This window comes from Alligator sinensis, unplaced genomic scaffold, assembly GCF_000455745.1.
Source record: "Alligator sinensis unplaced genomic scaffold, ASM45574v1 scaffold370_1, whole genome shotgun sequence".
In the NCBI taxonomy this organism is placed as follows: Eukaryota; Metazoa; Chordata; order Crocodylia; family Alligatoridae; genus Alligator; species Alligator sinensis.
In genome coordinates, this window is record NW_005842128.1 from 773407 (window position 1) to 794443 (window position 21037).

The window sequence follows — 21037 nt, forward strand, 5'->3', positions numbered from 1 at the left end:
CTGGATGCTTATCTTGCTGGGATCCTATGACCCCAGCTGACTTCCTGCCTTTGGGCGGGGGGCTGGACTCGATGATCTTCCGAGGTCCCTTCCAGCCCTGATGTCTATGAAATCTATGAAATATAAAGATGACAGTTTTCCAATAAATAGAGAAGTCATCAGTGAGTCCATAGATGACTGAGGACACATCTGCGATCTTCAACTGAAGATGTGGCAAACACATTCCATGAGGGAGGAATAGAGCTTGGTGATGTCTGGTCACAGCTCTTTCTCTGTGTCTCTCTCATCTACCCACCTCTGTATTGAGGCAAGTTTGCTCAAAATGATTGATGCCTTGTCATACATCACAGCACCATTGGTCACCATGCAGTGCTCGAGTCTCACGGGTATTGATTGTAATATAAGACAGGATATTTAAAAGTTATATGCAAGTCGGGATACATTTCTAACTCCTGTTGTAAAGAGTCTTTACTGTCCCCTGCCATCCAACATACCTAGTGTGACTCAAAAAGTGCTTATACTTTCTCTAAGTTTTGGGAAGTACCATATATTCTTGCATACCACATGCCCTCAAATAAGACATGCATCTTGTTTTTGGAAGACAGACTGTACAAAGAAAGATTGTTCCAAAGTCATGGCCAACTGTGATAGAGGAAGTCCTCCTGGAGGATGCAGGTGCATCAACGTGAGATGCTTAATGCACACTGGACTAACTCTGCTGCGCATTAGTGCAGCCATAACTGTGGTAATGCGCTAATGCGCAATAGACTTAGTCTGATGCACGTTAACTGTTACACAAAAAGCATTCACCGGCACTAATGCATAGTAGCACCAATTACAGTGCATTAAGTTTAGTACGTGTAATAATAGGTGCATTCATTAATGCAGAATTACAGCGCATTAATGAACGTGTAGACACGCGCAGAATGTTCAACGAAGTGGCATCCGAGAATATAGTCTGGATGAGGCGGCATGAACTTCCTGGAGCGCAGACCATCTTCCACAAACCTATATAGCATGCAATGGAAACATGGAGAAACTTCTAGAAACTGTCTCCTGGGAAGCTACACTTCCTGAAAACATTATGATCCCAGGAGGACTTACTCCATATCACACAGGTTAGGCCCCATGCCATACCCTTGCAGGGAATAGAAAGACTGCTAGTTCTTAACCGTAAATAGTTTATATAAGTTCCTATAAATGAAGTGTCATCAAGCCTCATGAAGATCCTATCAGCAGCTCACTTGCTGCTTCAGGCACAAGCTACAGTGCTCAGCTGTGAGAGTTAACACAGGACTCTGCCCTTTCTGTCTGCAAGCCAGACACAAACAGCAGCCGTCTTAGTAGCTGCATGGCTGGCTTCTTTTCCAGTGCAGAAAAAGCAGCTTTCCTGCTTAAGCTGAACACCCCAATTTGGGAGGCTGATTTTGAGGGAAAGGCGTGAATAAAGAAGAATACAATGGGTCCAGAAGAATTCAGTGTAGACTAATGAAGGTGTGAAAAAAATGACCTCTTCTAGAAGTACATGAAATAGTAATGCAAAGATGAACTATTCCCATTAGAGAATTTGTATAGTCCCACTGAGTTGATCTGTGCCTTTACATTCAACCCTTGGCCAATATAATTTTAACTAATATCCTAAGTTGAACTGAAGATACTTCTTGCAGTTTAAAGGAAAGACCTAACAGTCAAAGCCTAGAATAAATTTTCAACAGAAATCTATTCTATGCAGAAGCATCACAAGCTTTTTCTGCAGGTCAGGGAAGCAGAGGAAGGAATTATACTGACCACTGGAGAGAGAGGGAGACTTGTTACCTGCTTGGACTCTTCTCATCTGCATGGGCACTGCTACTGCTTAACAGCCTGGGCTGCACTGCTGCCGCTGTGGGACAGGCCATGAAAAGCCTCTTGCTAGGAGGGGGCCATGCCGGTACCCTCTCTGAGTCAGCACACAGGGCTAGTCCCCTGCTCACCCCATCCCTAGTTATGCTACTGATCCTATGCTATATCTTTGGACACAATGGAGCATCAGCAGTACCAATTAAATGAAGAATACTATATAGCATATAAAGCACATAATAGCTTATGCAAATCGCCCAAATGATCCTCAGAGCTGAACTCTGATTATATTATAGCTAAAGCTTTTTATCACATCCTCTCTCAGGACTGCATTAGGGTATTTAAACTGGAGAAATCTCCCTTTGATTCCTTGATGAGCTCTCGAGGTCAAATCCCTGTTGAGATCAGAATGGAGGTTCTCTTTCCTTTATGGTTGCGAGGGGTTTTCAGCATTTCCCCGTAAATTCCTATTTACCAAAATTAGATTTTTCAGGATACGATACAGTTTGTCCTAACACAATTTAGAAGACATCTCCCTTACAGGCAGATCCGTCTTTGGAGAACAGTAGCCTCCTGTTGCCATGCCCTGAGAATCAAAGGAAGCATGCCATAGCAACTGAGCACGGAGTGGAATTTGATTCCCTTCCATTCACACACTCTCTACCGCCCACGTTCAACAGCACCATCACAATGTTCACGAAGGAACAGCTCACTCATGTAGAACCTCACCTGCTTGTTACAGTCTATGCGAGTTATCCTCCTTTTAACAGAGATTTCTACAATGATGGTAGATGTCAGTTCTCAGAACACAGTCTGCATCCAAGCTTAACACATGCTCATATTATTTAAGAGATATGAAGTCTCACTTATGCCTGATATAAAAAATGACCAACCCCAACTGCTACGTTAATAGTAGATTTCCAGAACAGATTAGTGACTTCGAATGCTTAACTTAAGACGACTCTAAGGAATCCTTATTTTCAGGTAGTGCTGAACCCACAAAAAGGATGACATTGAGATATTGAGAAAAAAAATCATTGCTTCTATAAAGGGGTATCTACTGGTTAGCACAAAATACTAGAGAGAGAAGGATTGCTATATTTAAAGAGGTATACTCCTCCCTCCTCGAAGTACTGGTCTCTTAATTTAGCTCTACTTATGTTACATGAGTATTTGAAAATTCAGAATGATAAGAGGAGACTTACTATGCCAGATTTAAAATTACTGAAATGTCACATAATAAAAAAACTGTATTTAAAGAAACGATGAAATTTGGGGGGAGGGGGTCAGTATGTGCGTGTGGGTGGGTGGGCATGTGTGGATATGTATAAGTGAGCAGGTGTGGGCAAGCATATATGTGTGCACACGTGCGAGTAATGCAACCTTTTGGTGTTTGGATAAATTTAATTCTCCATGCTATAATTTCCTCTTTCATTTCAAGATGAAGTCACAGAGAAAAACCAAATGCAGTGATTAATCTGTTCGGAAGTGCATGCCTTTCTAAAACAAGGTTCTGGGCTATTCATTAAACATGAATTTAAGAACACAATACAAATGCCTCTCCCAACTGTGATACTGTGTTTTCAGAGCCTAGGGGAAAGGATTACTTATCTGATAATACAGGTGTCACATCAAGACATGGTGACAGAAGACGAAGGTATAAAGACTACTGTTCCAGCACATGAAACTAGAAGCATTTAAGATGTTTTCATTTACTGCTTTATAAAAGCTGGAAAGCTACTTGCAACCTATAGGTTTTTTTACCTTTTGACAAGTAAGTACATAACAGCCTCCCAGTAACCTGCATCCAATTTATCACCACACCATTGCCCTGAGAAGTTTACCACATTTACTCCAGGATTTTCCTATATCTGTACCAAATATGTGCAATAAAGTATTCTAATACACAATTGCAACAATAAATCCCCCTGAAGCAGATTTAAGGAATTAAAACTCCCACAAGCTATGTAAATAAGTAATAGCCATCCAGACTGTTAGAATGAGTAGAAACCCTTGTTTACCATTTGGCTGTTTTTAACAATTGTTTCGTTTAAGTGATGGTTTCAACATCAAACGTTCAGAAATAAGTAATACTTATTAATCTTAGCATGCAAGGGAAAGCAAGAGAACTAAAAGAGATTTACTTTAGTTACTTTCCCATGTCCTTGTGTGACAACCTATTTAGCAGAATTCATAGATTTGTTGAAATCTGACAGGGCCGTGCTGTAAGCGCTTCTGCTATGGCCTCGAACTTGCAACCTCTGGACTGTCAACCAGGCACGTTGGTGCCCACATTACCCCAGCCCCAACAACCTGCTAGTAATATTGATAATACAGCACTAACAACCCCCTTTCCAAGAGTTTTTCCTTCATGTGGTATATATAGTCAGATATCCAAATCTAATCTAATTTATGCTATCATCAGTTAGGGATTTAAACAAAACTACAAGCTTGAAAACATTCTGATAATAGGCTTAGTGTAAATACAGAACTACAGAAAGCCATGCAACCTGGGAGTATAATGCAAATGCTGTGGCAGTCTGGGAAGACTGTATACAAACAAGCAATTCCTGACAATGCTCAAGCTACTTTCTTCTGTTAAAGTATCCTAATGAAGTACTTCTTTAATGTAGTGCAAGTCATACAAATGAAACTTTGAACAATTTGGGACCCCTTGTGCCAAGTGCAAGTTTACCTGAGAAGTTTCAGAACAAATAAATAGAAATGTTTCCCCCTAACCTGTGCTAATGAGAGAGAGGAAGAAGGGAGAAAAAGCACAAGAGACCTTTGTACAGACAACTGCATCCAAATTTCAAATCTGTAATACCAATCAAATGTGGCAATAGATATCTGTTAAATCAAAAACAGCAGGCTGAAAACAAGACCACAGCTGGAGTACCGTGTCCAGTTCTGGGCACCGCACTTCAAGAAGGATGTGGATAACCTTGAGAGGGTGCAGAGGAGGGCTACTTGTATGGTTAAGGGCCTGCAGGTAAGATGCTACGAGAAGAGATTGAGGGACCTGAATCTTTTTAGCCTCAGCAAAAGGAGGCTACGAGTTGATATCTTGTGGCTGTCTACAAATTCATGTGGGGGGGGTGGGCAGAGCAACGAATAGGAGACACTGCTTACCAGGGCACCCCTTGGGGTTACTAGGAACAATAACCATAAACTGATGAAGAGCAGATTTAGATTAGACATTAAGAAAAAATTATTTACAGTATGGGTTGTCAAAATCTGAAATGGGCTTCCAAGGGAGGTGGTAATCTCCCCTACCCTGGAGGCCTTTAAGAGGAGACTGGACAAGCACCTGGCTGGGGTCATCTGACCCCAGCGCTCTTTCCTGCCCAGGGCGGGGGGGTCAGATTCAATGATCTACTAAGTCACTTCTGACCCTAAAATCTATGAAATTATGAAATCTAACACATGCTCAAAGAAGTGATTTACTAACCTATATGCGTTTGAGCCATAACATCAGCTAGCCTGTGCGCAGCACCACTGCCTCCACTTTGTGTTGAGGAGGAGGAAGTAGTGGATGTGGTCGAGCCATGGATCGCTTGACTGATCCAATGTTCCATGTTTATACTCCCTTGGCTTGAGGTGGGAGTTCCCTGGGAATCGCCCTGTACAGAGCCTTCGTCTTCTGAGCCAGAAGAGGTATCTGAGAATTGAGAGCAGGTGTCATTATTTGTAATGCAAATATATAATGCTTTTACTCATGAACAGAATGAAGGCATATTCACATAACATTAAATAGATAATTGCAGGTCAACACACTTTGTTGCAGGCAGATAGAATAAAGAAACCTCATACAACTGAAAATAATGCAAGTGAATCAGTTATTACAGAACACTAACAGGGTTTTCCAGCAGTGGAACTGCTGCTACTGCTCTTTTCCTACAGAAACAAAATTAAGATAATAGATATGTATATTTTGTTGTTTGGATCAAAGATTTCAAAGCAGTTAAACTGAATGGGAAAACTCAGTTACAGCTTTCTCTAAGTGGTATAGCTTACATTGATAGTGAAGAGAACACACATTTGCACTTTGGTGGGAGGGAGACCAATCTTAGACCAGGGTCTGCCATTTTTAAACCAGTCTCTGTGCACCAAACTTCTGTTCTGTTACAGGTATAGAAGAGGATCCAATCACTTATGCCTGTAAAAGTATAATGTCTGTACCTGGCCAGAAGGCATAAATCACTTGCCCAAAGTCACACCAGAAAGGCAGTGGCAAACTCCTACTTAGTGTTCTAGTAATAAGGGCCAGAATATTCATAGTGAACTTTCACTCACAGCCATATCATAGATTCAGTGACTATTAGAGTGCATTTAATGTCTAAAATGTTTACATGTAAGCAAGTGAAAGAGTGAAAGAAAATGAAACAGGCCTCTTCTGTGGCTGATAGGCTTGTGTCGTGCTCTGGTAAACAAAAAGCTGACAGTTCAAATCTGAGTGTGAGCAAGTGATCCTAAGTTACAAGCAGGAAGAATGAAAAGTCCTTGCAGTCACAGAACTATGACATGATCGGAATAACAGGGACTTGGTAGGAGCGTGCATGGATGGGTGTCATGGATAGGTACAAACTGTTCATGGAGAAGGAAGGTGTTGCACTATATGTAAAAGAGCCAGATGATTGCTCAGAGCTCCAGTATGAAGCCAGAGATAGGCCTGTTGAGAGTCTCCGGATTAGGGTCAGACAGGAAAGCAACGAGGGTGATGTGGTGGGGGTCTGCTATAGACCACCAGACCAGGAGGAAGTGGTGTATGAGGCTTTCTTCAAACAGCTAGTGGAAGTTTTTCAATCATAAGCCCTGGTTCTTGGAGGAAACTTCTATCACCCTGACATCTGCTGGGAGGGCAATACAGGAAGTTTTTGGAGAGTATTCAGGACAACTTCCTGGTGCAAGTGTGAGAGTGGCCAACTGGGGGCTGTGCTCTTCTTGACCTGCTGCTCACAAACAAGGGAGAATTAGTGGGGAATGTAGTAGTGAATGGCAACTTTGGCAAAAGTGACCACAAGAAAAATGGAGGTCAGGATCCTAAGGAAAGGAAGGATGGAAAGCAGCAGAGTAAGGACCCTGGACTTCAGAAAAGCAGCCTTCGACTCACTCAAGGAACTCATGGGCAGGATCCCCTGGGAAGCCAGACTGAGGGGGAGAGGAGTCCAGGGGAGCTAGTTGTACTTTAAAGAAGCCTTATTGAGAGTGCAGGAACAAACCATTCTGATGTGCAGGAAAACTAGCAAGTATGGCAGGAGACAAGCTTGGCTTAGCAGGGAACTCTTCAGGAAACTAAATCACAAAAATGAAGCTTATAAGAAGTGGAAACTTGGACAAATAACTAAGGAATAAGATAAAAGCACTGCTCGGGCATGCAGGGATGAAGTCAGGAAGGCCAAAGTGTAATTGGAGTTGCAGCTAGCAAGAGATGTGAAGAGTAACATGAAGGGTTTCTACAAGTATGTTGGTAGCAAGAGGAGAATCAGGAAAAGTGTGGGTCCCTTACTGAATGGGGAAGGAAACCTTGCGACAGGATGCAGAAAATGCTGAAGTGCTCCATGCCTTTTTTGCCTCAGTCTTCACAGGTAAGGTCAGCCCTAAGACTACTGCACTGGGCAGCACAGTTTGGGGAGGAGGTGAGCAGGCCACAGGGGTGAAAAGACACATTATAGACTACTTAGAAAAGCTACATGCATACAAGTTTATGGGGCTGGATGGGATGCATCCAAGGGTGCTCAGGGAGTTGGCTAATGTGATTGCAGAGCCATTGGCCATCATCTTTGAAAAATCATGGTGATCAGGATAGGTTCCAGATGATTAGAAAAGGGAAAATACAGTGCCCATATTTAAGAAAGGGAAAAAGGAGGATCCAGGGAACTACAGACCAGTCAGCCTCACCTCAGTCCCTGGAAAAATCATGGAGCAGATCCTCAAAGAATCAATTTCTAAGCACTTGGAGGAGAAAAAGGTGATTAGGAAGAGTCAGCATGGATTGACCAAGGGCAGGTCATGCCTGACCAATCTGATTGCCTTCTATGATGAGGTGACTGGCTCTGTGGATGCAGGGAGATCAGTGGATGTGGTGTAACTTGATTTTAGTAAGGCTTTTTATATGGTATCCCACAGCATTCTCACAGGCAAGCTAAGAAAGTACAGGCTGGATGAATGGACTGTAAGGTGGATAGAAAACTGGCTGGAGCATCAAGTTCAGAGCCTGATGTCCAGTTGGCATCCGGTATCAAGTGGAGTGCCCCAGGGGTCAGTCCTGGGGCCAGTTTTGTTCAATGTCTTCATCAACAACCTGGAAGATGGCACAGCGTGCACCCTCAGCAAGTCTGCAGGTGACACCAAGCTGGGGGGAACAGTAGATACACTGGAGAGTAGAGCTAGAATTCAGAGTGATGTAGACAAATTGGAGGATCGGGCCAAAGGAAATCTCACGAGGTTCAACAAGAACAAGTGCAAAGTCCTGTACTTAGGACAAAACAATCCCATACATCAGTACAAGTGAGGGGCTGACTGGCTGGGCAGCAGTTCTGCAGAAAAGGACCTGGGGGGTTACAGTGGACAATAAGCTGAATATAAGACAGCAGTGTGCCCTTGTTGCCAAGAAGGCTAATGGCATCATGGGCTTCCTTAGTAGGTGTGTTGCCAGTAGGTCAAGGGAAGTGATTATTCCCCTTTATTCAGCACTAGTGAGCCCACATCTGGAGTCCTGTGTTCAGTTTTGGACACCCCACTACAGAAAGGACGTGGACAAATTGGAGAGAGTCCAGCAGAGGGCAACAAAAACAGTGAGAGGTCTGGGGGACATGACTTATAAGGAAAGCCTGAGGGAACTGGGCTTATTTAGTCTAGAGAGGAGGAGACTGAGGGGGGACTTAATAGCAGCCTTCAACTATGTGAACAGGGGGGTTGAAAGAGGATGGAGCTAGACTGTTCTCAGTGGTGGCAGATGACAGAACAAGGAGCAATGGTCTCAAGTTGCAGCAAGGGAAGTTTAGGATAGATACTAGGAAGAATTTTCTCACTAGGAGGGTAGTAAAGCACTGGAACAGATTACCCAGACAGGTGGTGGAAGCTCCATTCTTGGAGGTTTTCAAAACTCGGCTAGACAAAGCTTTGGCTGGGATGATTTAGTTGGGGCTGGTCCTGCTTTGGGCAGGAGGTTGGACTAGATGACCTCCTGAGGTCCCTTCCAACCCTAATTGTCTATGATTCTATGAGTGGATAAACAAGAAACCAACGGATGTACAAACCTAAAAAGGAGTCTTCAAAAGAAAACGTTTCAGAGAAGTGCTCAGAAGTCTACCACTGTGCTGAGCCTAAGGCATCTTTACACTGTTACAAATTACAAGCAGCATACTAAGCTAGCATCATAAGGGCAAAAGGAGCAGAACAAGATAAACCACCACAAAGGGGCAAGGAAGGGTCTTGATGGCTCTTTTTTCATTTTCCAGCAACCTCATAACATTTTTTTTAGCTGTTCATGCCTTTATTTTATGCTTGCCATTCTTAACATGTGGTGTCTGAAAATACTTATTTAGATGGAATTAATCTAAACAACGTATAGAATGCGTTTGCTGCTTCAATAAAACGCATGGTACAACTGCTCACCTGGAGGTGTGTAGGCATCCATGGACGTTTGCACCACCAATGAACGTCGTTTTGATGGCATGGGGACTGCCATCTTCCTTTCTTTATGTTTAGCAAGAGCTGCCTGAACTGCTTCTGTATGCACATCTAGAATGAAAAAAAGAAGACATTTAGGCAGGCACTCGCACACAAAGGTAATATAAGCATAACATCTGCAACAGAGTTAACCTGACTTCTAATTAAGCTAACAAATCACGCTGTTGGAGCCATTTAACTAGTGGCCCATAGGCCACGTGCAGCCCACAAGGGGTTAAGTTGCAGCCCTGGAGCTCCTGCCCATCTGTGACTCCCCTTATTATTCAGGTTGCAACAGTGGCCAGAGTTTCTAGGCTCTGCCTCCCTCCTCAGGCTTACATATTCTGTGCCAACCCAATTCAGCAGTGCAGCTCAGCATAGCTCAGTGCAAGACATTTGGACTGAGAACAGGGTTGCACTGGGAGAGCGTGCCCAGGGGGTCACTGCAACTGTGGAGGTGACATGCGCCTGTAAGAGCATGAGCTAGAGCAAGGAAGGAGTGAGAAAGGGCGCACAGGCAAATGGTACAATGGTTGCGAGGGGATAGGGAAGATCATCACTATACTGTCAAATCTCATGGTTAGGATGGGGGAGTCACTTGGAAATTGTTAGAGTAGAAGGACTTTCTTTCAAATTCCAGCTGTTGGAAGGGCTGAGATGCAACCATCACATTGTAGGAGTGCAGACAAAATGAGAAAATGCGATTGAAACACTTTATTGGTGTGGTGCTCCTAAATCCTTAAAAGTTTTCAACTCCTACAAATACAACTTGAGGTGGTTTTTTTTTATTTAGTCAATATGTTTGGACTTCTTTTAAAATAAAAATGCTTGATTTGGTAAACTTCAGGTTGTAGGGGCTCAAAAACTGAAATGTGTCTGCAAATGGTAAAGCAGCAGAAGAACAAAAAATAGATTAAGTTAAATTAAAATCAATATAATAGCTAACGAAGTGAGCAAACAAAATTGCTAGGTTTTCCTCAAAAACCTGTTTCATGAACTAGGCAATATCAGTATGATTCTGTTATGAAGCCAGTGGTTACCTCCATGTGGTCCTGATGGCATTACAACAGGATTGTCAATGAAACCAAGCACAGAACGTACCATATAAAAGTCCTTGAGGAGACTAAAGGAAAACTGTTTGTTTAGGAATACCTGTCTCTAACTAGTCTTAAAATTGTTTGTTCTTCCCAAGACTAAACCCAAGATAAAAAGGGAAGCTACCAGGGTAGCTAGAGTGAGCCACAGGTCCTGAAAAGGCTGGGGATTAAGTCAGTGGCCAGAGGCTGCCCAAGGAGTGCCAAGAAGAGCTGACCAGCTAGCAAGGGGACAGGCAGAGGGAGTGTAGGCAGGTGCCTCACCCCGCTTCCTGATATAGAGGAATCAGCTCTGACTCCAGGGTTTCCAGCCAGTTTATTTTACACGGGACCCCTTGCCCCTGTCATGACCCAAAAGGCATGATTGTGTGTGTGCTTCGGCATCAGAATTATCCACGTTAAGTTGCAGAGCATTGCACGGGAGTTTCCTGTAGCAAGAGGAAACTCCGGTGCAGGGACCAGTTTCCCGCCTTTTCTGCAGCTTCTTTTGCAGAGTGCGTTGCTCATGTTGCGAGAGGAATGCACGGTGCAAAAGAGTTCCCGCCACCAGTATGCAAATTTGTTCCCTGTGATTGGCTAGTGCTAAATTATTCACACGTGGCGGCTAGCGATTGGCCTGTTAGCCGTATAAGAGGCTTGAGCAGTTTCCGCCCAAGCGGAAGAGGACTCCACATCCATCTCATAGGGACTCTGGGTACACGGCAGGGTAGTAGAAACCCTGTGTGAGATCCAGAGGAGCGTGGCGGCCTGATCCACCGCCCACCTCTTCCCGTCTTCGAGCGTGACTAATATAAGACGTATTTACGATTTCTACATTGGTGGCCTGTTGACCCAGAGCATCCGGAGCTCTGCACCGTGGAGCCTAGCAACCTCCATGAGACCGTCTGTGTTGTAGAGTGAAGGCCTTCCCTCTCCGCCCCCGCGTGCCCGGGCTGCTGGCCACAGCCCGCGTGCAGCGCGAAAAAGGGCTCGGGGCGCTCCCAGCCTGCACAGCCCCCACAGTAAATAGAACAAATGAAGAAACAAGCAAGCAAGCAGACTAAACTAAAACCTGCCGTCTTCCTTTAGACTTTAAGGCTAAGTACAGGCAGTCAAAAAAAAACCTAAGACTGAATCAGTTCAATCACTGCAGGTTAGTCTAAGCTGTGTAAATTGAACCAATAAGTAAATGAACAGACATTCACTTTTGATTCTAGAAATGTACCCACATGCCTGAAGTGGCCCAAGCCACAAGCCGGGGCTGCTAGAGCACACCTCCTTGCTCAGCTGGAGCAGACAGCTTGGGCCAAAGCTAGCCTGCCCACCCTGTGAGAAGGCGGTTGCAGGGGAGGTGCAGAGCATCCTGGGATGCTGGGGGACTGTGAGTTAACTTGCATCTGGAGGGGATCTGGCACAGAAGTTCAATAAATCAATTTAACTAAATCTGATAATACATCTATCCAGGTTTATCTTAAACCAGTTTTGCCAATTTTGAAAGCAGTTTATGTCCACTGAACTTCTGTTGCATTATAGATTTGAACCGGTTTCCAATCATTTATGTGTAATTTCTGTCCCTAGCCTAAGAAGGGCTGTGCTTCTCCCACAGCCTCCTCTCCTGGACTCTGTAAAGCTCTGTATGGCCTCTCCCTCACTAGCTGCTGTCGGTGCTGGCTGGCTCCCGGGCCCTGCCAGGCAGACTATTACCTGCTGAGCACCTGCAGCTGTATTCTGAGCATTCAAGGGGCTGGGCACCTCCTTGACATTACAGCAGGGGCTGTCTTCACTTCCACTGCTGCTCTGTGAAGAAACTGGGCTGCAGTGGACCAAAGGGAAGATGAAGGGTTTAAGGAAAATACAGTGTAGTGGCCTTTATAGGTTTCAGCCTCCGTTTGAGAGATTTGCATTTTTGAATAACAAACAATGCTTTATGAAGAAGCAGCTTTGAAGTTGCCTTAATTACCTTGCTGGTCACGGGCACCAAGCAAATGTGGGCTGATTATTTTAACAGGGAAACAGGATGGTGATGGTCAGAGCCCATTGCAAGAAGCCAGACTGTCACCTAAAGCTTGCACTGGTGAAGAACTAACAGAATCAAAGTGCAGGTTGTCCTGTAACTATGGCAACATGAAAAGCATTAAGTAACTGTTTCCCTCTAAATGAGCTATAAGATGCTCGCTTTATGAACAACTATATACAGTGACACTCAAATCCTATAGCTATTTCATACATGCTGTGCCTTCCTCTATAGATGTTGTTTTCAGTCTTCCAGTCAACAGCTAATTAGATAGAAGATGCTCTTAAAGCCAGCACACTACACTATTTCTTTACTATGGTAGCTATTGACATGATTTTAAATAGGCCTGTCTTTTCTGAGGGACCACCAACCAAAATGCACCTATCTCCACTGCAATTTGACAATGCTGTCTCAGCATAAATGCCGTTTTGCCTGGATTTGGAACTGAATTACGGGTTTTTAGAAAATTTCTCCTAAAAGGCACAGAGGTGTTTCGCCATGCTAATCCAAATTCATGCTAATGAAGTACCCTTTGACAAAGTAAGTTGTTCTCTACAAAAGCTCCCAACTCTCTGAACCAGTAATGTGCTACTGCGAAGGTATAACTATGATTATTTGTTCCTTACTGATTCAAGTGGGCATGAAACACCTTCCAAGGCAATCATCTCAGTGAATCTCTGGCAGTAGCACTCACTATGCTGTTACTAAGCTTGTCTCCCCTATTTGCCAACAATCCCTGGTTCCCCCAGCTGTTGAAGTAGGTTGGAATAGGCATTAGTAATACGATCCTAACTGGTGCAGGTTTGTAAGGGGAATTTAGGGAACAGCAAGTAAAGATGTCTTGCTGAAGAGGAGGAGACGCAATGTCATGCAGCCTAGGAAGAGTTGTAATAAGGGTGGACCTAGATCCTAGATCCCCCAGGGGATGTAAATTGTTCATCCATCAGAGCTCTGCCAGCACAAAGCAGCGTGTATTCCTCACCAGGTGACATACAGCGGCAGCAGCAAACAGCACATTAGTATTTCAAACCATCCCTGGTGGGCTGAGGCCCCCTGTGATTGCAAGTCTGGCAAAAATTTCTGAACTAGCTTGCCAACCTACCGTGGCACAGATTTGCTACTTTAAATCATCACACTTCAGCTCAGCAGCTCTCTGAAGAATGTTTTATTACCACTTCCTAATCTAATTTCCTCAAAAGTGAAGATTTTGCCCAGAAAAGCCTCAAGTTAGAGTTTTTGGAGCATTTATATTATGATAAAACAGAACAAACTAAACAAAAAAACCCTCTTCTCTTTCCTCATGTCCAGTACTCTACAATTTGCTCTCTCCCTAAACTTCCAACAGATGCAGATCTGGCTTGTGCAGTTGTACCCAGGCATTCACACACTGGGTCTAGTAAAAAGAAAACACTTTTCTGATTGAATGTTCTTTTATTCAGAAGTCTGTGACATCCAGACTACAGTGTTAAAAGCTGATGAAACAAGTCCAGGTCCTGACCCCTCAAAGCAGTCCTCTAGGTAACAAAATCCTTCCTGCTCCCACCTGACACTTATCACACGGAAAGCTTAGCGTAAAATCTAAAGTACTGAATAAAATATCACCAGCTCTGTCTAGACTAGCAGGTATTGATGTTCAGTTCCTTCTCTTCTATTCTCCCAAACTGTTACAGGTTGGCTGATCCAGATATTGGATTCAATTTGTGATCTTATTCCCAGAGAATCGATAAATGGCACAGAGCAAAGTGATATGATTGGGAAAGCTAATTGTTTAACTTGTGCTCTCACAGCTTGCACAGGGTTCATTATTCAACCTGACAGGGAAACCTTCTAGGCTACCTAATAATATTTAGCAAAGTCCAGGTGTATCAATTCTGTACTTTTGGAAGTATTGTTAAGGAAAAAAATGTTACTTCTTTGTAATTGTGCAATCTAAATGGGCACCAATATTGTACAATCCCACAGTAACGGCAAGAGATGGTTCCTGCTCAAATGGCTAAGAGTCAAAATAGAAGAGAGGAAGTCTTGGGAGGGGAGATAAGGGCATAGAGGCTAATTTACCCAAAGTCATATAGCAGGTGGGTGGCAGGCTCAGAAATAGAACCCAGGTCTCCTGTATCACAGTGCCTTATCCACTGGACCACAATGCCCCACAGCAAGCAACCTGTCACTCTGCTACAAACCTTTTACTTATCTGGATGCAGCATTACACTTAAGCAGAAAATTCTTTATTCTGTCAGCAGGGCTAATTTTCCAAGTTTCCCCAGGAGATGCTCTGTTTAGCATGGCTTCTGTTTTCCACTTAGTTTATCTTATAACCTCCAGATTTAATTGAAAAGCCTTAGGAACAAAGATACTAGGGCATCCTAATGCACAGAAACATTCAGCTATAAATGTGATGTTCTTCTCAACATTTCCTACTTTTACTGCTCAGTATGTTGTAATGGCAGCATGTCCTATAAGACTGGTTTGACTGTCTGCAGGATAGGAAGCAACCCCATTTTGTTCCTTACTGTGGAGATGGATATACTCATCTCCAAGGTTAAAAGCCTTTGAAACAATCATAGGCAAAGCTTTCATATTTCCAGCATTTCACATCCTTGGTATCTATTTAAGTATTTCTGATGACCTACCATTTCTCACTGCGTCCAAGTCAGTAATTGTTGTCAATTTTTGATGTACTGTAGTTAAAACTCAAGTAATCCAAAGGCTTTTGGATAGAAAGGAGGGAAATAAATCCAGCAGTGACCCTCAGCATCTACCTACGGGCTCTGAGATGAAGAAATACAGACTCGATAGAAGTACTGTGAAGAGGACAACTAGTTAGCTCACCATGCTCAAGGGAAAAGCCTTCAATGACTCAATGTCTAATTGGAAACAGGTATGGAGTGAGGTTCCCCAGAGGTCTGTCCTGCTTCTGGTATTGTTTAATACCCTCCTGCTTTACCCACGGCAGGTTAGGATGTTATGTCAGGGTCGACTGCACAGTAGTTGAATTTTTATAGGATGGCTTGGATATGGCTGATCCTGTCTCATGCTAGGGGTTGCACTAGATGAGCTCTGGACCTCCCTTCCAGCCCTGCTTCTCCAGGATTCTATGAATATCTTCCTTGACAATTTGGAGAAGATGACTGAGTGCACATTTAGCAAATTTGCAGACAACACCAAGTTGCATGGAATTGCAGATACCCTGGAAGGTAAGGCTAGGATTCAAATGATAAATTAGTGAAATGATCCAAAAATCAATCAGATAAAATTTAAAAAAAGACAAGTGCAAAATGTTGCACTTGGGACAGAGTGATCACATGTGCAAATACAGGGGAATTACTGGGTACACTGCAGACCTAAGAAAAGGAACTGGGTACTGTAAGTTGAATATAAAAATCAGGTTTAGAGAGACACTTGACTAGGATAGTATAGTCATAGATATTCCTGCCATAAGCAGGAAGTTGGACTAGAAGACCTCCTGAGATCCCTTCCAATCCTACTATGTCATGGTTCTATGAAAGTTTCTTCTCAAGTACGTATTACTGTTGGTTCAAGAGATGTTTCTCTTTAATTCTCACAATGAAATTCCTCTAAACACCTAATTTTTCGTTAAAGTAAGTGTCTAAGTTCCTTCACTGCACGCTCGTCTTTGTCTCATGAGATATCCATTGACCTTGTGGCGTAGAATATAATCATGATTTTTCCAGACTCACAGCAGTTTAAGGAAGTATTGCAAAGTAATCAATTTTGCTGTCCCAAGGAAGAAAGCAACTACTGCTTGGATAGGTTCAGTCATTTCTTAACCTAAATATAGAACAATATTGTGCTATCTTATATCACTGTGGATACAAGTGATATAAGATACATGTGCAATTAATGCAAAACAAACTCCAAAGCTTGCTTCTGGGCACCGCGTTTGAACATGCACCCAGGACCACAGCACAATGAGCTGAGGTAGAATAGTCCTGGCTGGTAGGGGGGTTGGTGGGGTCAGCTTGGCAGCCCAGGGCTGCTCCCCTCGACTCAATGTGCTGTGGAGGGGCTGGCTGGGGCACGAGGGTGCTCCAGCGCAGGGCTAGCCAGCAGGCAGCCCCTGCACGGAAGCACCCTCATGCCCCAGTCAACCAGGGCAGCTTCTACATATGCGCTGCTGCAGAGTGAAAAACAAGTACTATCCTGTTGGGGAGTTAATTTGTTTACTCCAGCCTAATAGGGGCGCACGTGTAGACATGCAACATTTACTGCAGAGCTAATTAGTCTACTCTTCAGTAAACATCTCATGTAGATGCGCCCTGTACGAGTTAGTGAAGTGCTCTCCAGAAGTGCTCCTGATGTTTTAAACATAATCTTCACCTTTTAATTTGTCTTATATCCCCAATAAAGGGATCCCCAAAGATTACCAATGGTAAACGAAACCATCTGATCTGATTATATACTCTCAGCCCTCCCACACCCTTTGCAGCTTCCCATAGGAAACTGAATTTATTCTCCTTTTTTATTCGGATTCACCTTTTAATTAAAACATACATAACAAATTATAATGTATTCCCAGATGTGGAAGCAGTTAAGCTTTTCTTTCACACATGTCGAATGAACACAGTCGATTTCTATGCTTCAGTAACAGCAACACTAACTGTACAGGCATTTACAATGTCTAAGAGGGGTAGCCAACCTGCAGCATGCAGGCCCCAGTGGCACCAGAAGCCTTTGAGCACAAGCAGCAGAACAGCAGATAGGACAGGGAGCAGAAAGTAGAGCGAAAGATCAGGCAGGGAGCACAGGGTGTAAAGCAGAGAGCACAGTCGTGGATTAGACAGGGGAAGGGAATCAGGGGAAGGGAATCAGAGTGGCAGTTAGGGAAGGCTAAGGGCTTAATTTGTGACATGCGTGCCATAAACATTGGCCCTCACTGGTCTAAAAATATTACAGGTGATTTATTATCACTGCACTGGATCACCAAATCAAGAACCTTCCACACTGCAAGAAAATATTACCTAGAAAATACTTCAAATTTCCACTTTATTAAACCAAGCTCCTTACTTTTGTAATGCAAAAGAAAATACAGAGGAAAACAGTCCGTTCATTTATGCTATCCTGGACTTTCAGTCTTGAACCAGACACTTCTCCTGTATCTCTACCAGGAAGGGCCATATCTCTTGCTATACAGTACCGTCCAAAAAAACGCATATGATGATGTACGTCTCATAACCACTAGGAATTGTGCATTACTAGGACCCAAAGGGTAAAAAAAAATATCACTCCTTTGTTTCATATAAAACGTGTTGTTTATCTTCCTGCCATGTGACAAGCTACCGAAGCACGTATTGAACTTAGCTATACCCTGAATTCAGATGCAGTGTATAAGAGTCACAGTAAAGGTGAAAAAGACCAGTTATTATCTAGTTTTCCCCCTACCAACACAGGATTACTTTCTACATTTTTCTGGTGCTCTCTGCATTTGAGTTGTAAATGTCTCAGACAAAAGTATTTCTGCCTCTTGCTTCAGGGGACTTTTTCCCTAGCATAATATACTGGTCTGGAAGCTTATCCTCATGCAGCCTAATATTTTATCTTTTTGTTCCTCGTGCTCAAAAAATTGCTTCTTTCCAGAGCTCTCCTTGGCCTGTAGAAATACTTTTTCCTCCCTTTTCTGCGTTAACTGATTCCAGTTAATAAGATCATACCAGTGGGATCAGGGCTGCGAAATTGAGAAGGGTTGGCAATATTACTTTAAACATACACCCGAAACTTAGCGTACTTCCTTAAAAATGTCAAGCTCATGAAATCACTGGTGCACATTATTAATGAATTCAGAATGACAGGGATTCCTCATCAGAGATTTTTTTTTTTTTCAGCTTTCCTGAAGTAGTACCAAGTCATAGATCAAGGCTGTACTATGTAAGTCACCTTACAAATTAGAAAAACAGTAAAGGTTCCTGTCCCAGAGAGCTCGCAGTCTGGGATTATGACCTGATAAAACAGTTGGATGAACAAGACCGACAAAGGTGATGTAGGGAACAAGAAAACAGGAAAGGCAGGCAGGCAGTGCTGCACAAGCATGTAGAGCAATGACAGAACCATGTCAACTCACAACTTACAGCAACAACATTGTAGAAGCTAGTGGAAACTGCATCAAACCCAGCAAGAGCCAACCTTGAGAATAATCGATAGCTGGGCTGTCAAAACTCTAGGACTCGTATATATTTGCGGGGAGCCTGTGTGCTGGAAATCCAGTCCGTCGGCGCAGACTCGATTTGTGGAGCATGGAAACTGATGCACTCCGGCAGCCTTTCGCATTACAGGCATCGGCTGCCCCATGCATCTCCGTGCTGAAAAAACAGCAATGGGGCACTTTGAATTAAAGCTCATCAAACGTTTTATTTCAAAGTGCCCCGCCCGCCGCCATGTTTTTCAGTGCAGGGACACTGATACATGTGACTTGCGGGTGCTTCTGATTAGCATAGTTCACGAATTAAAGCGCCCAATGCCATGTCCCTGCATGTGTAAAAATGCCCCTAAACTCTTAAGAACAGTAACACCATACAAAGTAATTATAAAAGGAAAAAAAAAAAAAGCTGGCACTCATTGCTCTGTGTCTGGCTGAAAGTCACCTATGACTTTAAATGAGTATTTGCCATAGCAAATGTCCCTCTTGGCACATCATTGTCAAACCAAGGATGTGCTGAGAGGGAACTTCTGAAAAGGTTGTATGTAGATACTATGATTAGAGATAATTCGGCAACAATGTCTAGTAGAAGTGGGATTGGCACATGTTCTAGCTAGCCGCACCAGACAGCCAAGCAGATACTGCAAATACATGAATTAAAAGATTTATAGTCTCCAGGGCTGACGGATAACACTTGAGGCATGAGGTGCCTGATGATCTCTCAGAAATTGCCATGCTCATTTCAGATAGGTCAATCTTTAGTTAATGAGGGATGTCTGATAAGTTGAAGCTAAGCAAATCTTTAAAGCAGTGCTATTTTGCTATGGCTAGATACTCTGGGGCAGCATCTGTCTTGAGAACAGTTGCAGACATGCAAGGACGCAGAGACATGGCGTAGGCTGTAACAAGCCCAATCTCTTCTCAGCTGCACTCGTGCATGATAGTTATTCTGGAATATGACACCTACAATAACACAATGGTCACCCTAATGGAGGACCATCCAGTCAATAAGCTATTTATCTAGGTGAGCATCACAAAGGGTACAGGCAGAAACGGCCCTGAAATAATCCCTTATTACTCTAGGGCAAACTTGTCAAAAAAGCAGTTTGAGTCTGAGTTGCACTTTCTAAAGCAGTGATTCTCAACCTTTATAGACTCCAGGCACCTCTCAGAAAATGCCAGCTCTTACTTTCCACTCAGTTTTTGACTAGAGAAAAATAACAGAGCAATTCTTCTGTTGCAACAAACCCTGAAAGACCATAACAGGGCAGAATGCTTTTAGCACCATGGATTCCTAGTTGAAAGCTGTGGATTTATCTTGTGAATCATGTTTGCACACCTAACAGTGCTAACATTGCATAGCACCCTTGAAAGGAACTCAAGGCACCCCCAAAAGCTGTGTCTTCCCAGTTGTGAATCACTGTTCTAAAGCAACTGCAGTCCCAATTTTCTTAACGATGTCTAGACCAAATTCCCATTGTAATCAATGGGCATTAGGAGCCTAAACACCTTTAAAAATATGAGACCCAGAAACCTAAAACCTGGTGTCTTGCAATTGCCTAGAACCTCTGACCTTGGCGCTCAATGGCCCCACCACACAGGAGGAGACAGCTTTACTAGGATGCCGTGGCAAACAACTTCCACTGGGGCATATATTTCACTTAGTGCCCCCTGTTCACAAAACTGTCATAGCAGCTGGCAGATTAAGAGCAGGGTGAAGGCCTATCTGCATCCTTCTGCCTAAAGTGAGAAGTTACAAGTGGCCTCTAAGGGTAGGCTCCCAGCATTCAGTGTCTCGTGCCCCGGTTATACTGGCAACAGCAGAGTTCTTTATCATTCCTGCAATGTGGAATCAAACAAAAAGCTGTAAAAGCAAATGGAGGAGCTGGGCCTAGGCTTTCTTAATACTTGTTACTGCAGTGCTGGTCTCAAGAGCACCGTAAAAAGCGCAGGGACAGCACAGAGCAAACTTCTTGTTTCCAGCACTGTCAGAACCAAGGTGACCACCTTTTCAAAATGGAAAGGTGGGACACATGCCCACCTCTCTCCCCCACCCACCTCTGCCAGCAGCATGGCCAGAGCAGAGCCAAACTGAGCCAGAGTGGGGTGGGATACAGGCTGTCCACTGTGGGCTCAGGGCTCTCTACCCTGCTGCCTTTCCCTTGGGAGCCCCATACTGGCAACGTGCCTCCTGCCTGCTCAGCACCAGTGGGGGGCACAACTCCACGCTACTGCCACTCCCACTGCTGGCTGGTCAGGGGGCATCTCACCATGGCGGCATGACCA

General features: G+C 43.7%; 1 protein-coding gene across 6 annotated transcripts in view; it reads right to left on the reverse strand.

The window, feature by feature from the left end:
• The window catches only part of DIP2C (disco interacting protein 2 homolog C), a 203134-nt gene that overhangs the window by 154812 nt on the left and 27285 nt on the right, over window positions 1-21037 (reverse strand). For all 6 annotated transcript variants that reach the window (XR_003094383.1, XM_025205760.1, XM_025205758.1 and 3 more), the window contains 2 exons: window positions 9460-9585; window positions 5291-5500 (listed from right to left, as the gene is read on the reverse strand). Coding sequence is in view for 5 of the 6 variants with exons in the window: in XM_025205760.1 (XP_025061545.1) it covers window positions 5291-5500; window positions 9460-9585 (336 nt within the window). In the remaining variant the exon portion in view is untranslated. The remainder of the gene's footprint in view (window positions 1-5290; window positions 5501-9459; window positions 9586-21037) is intronic.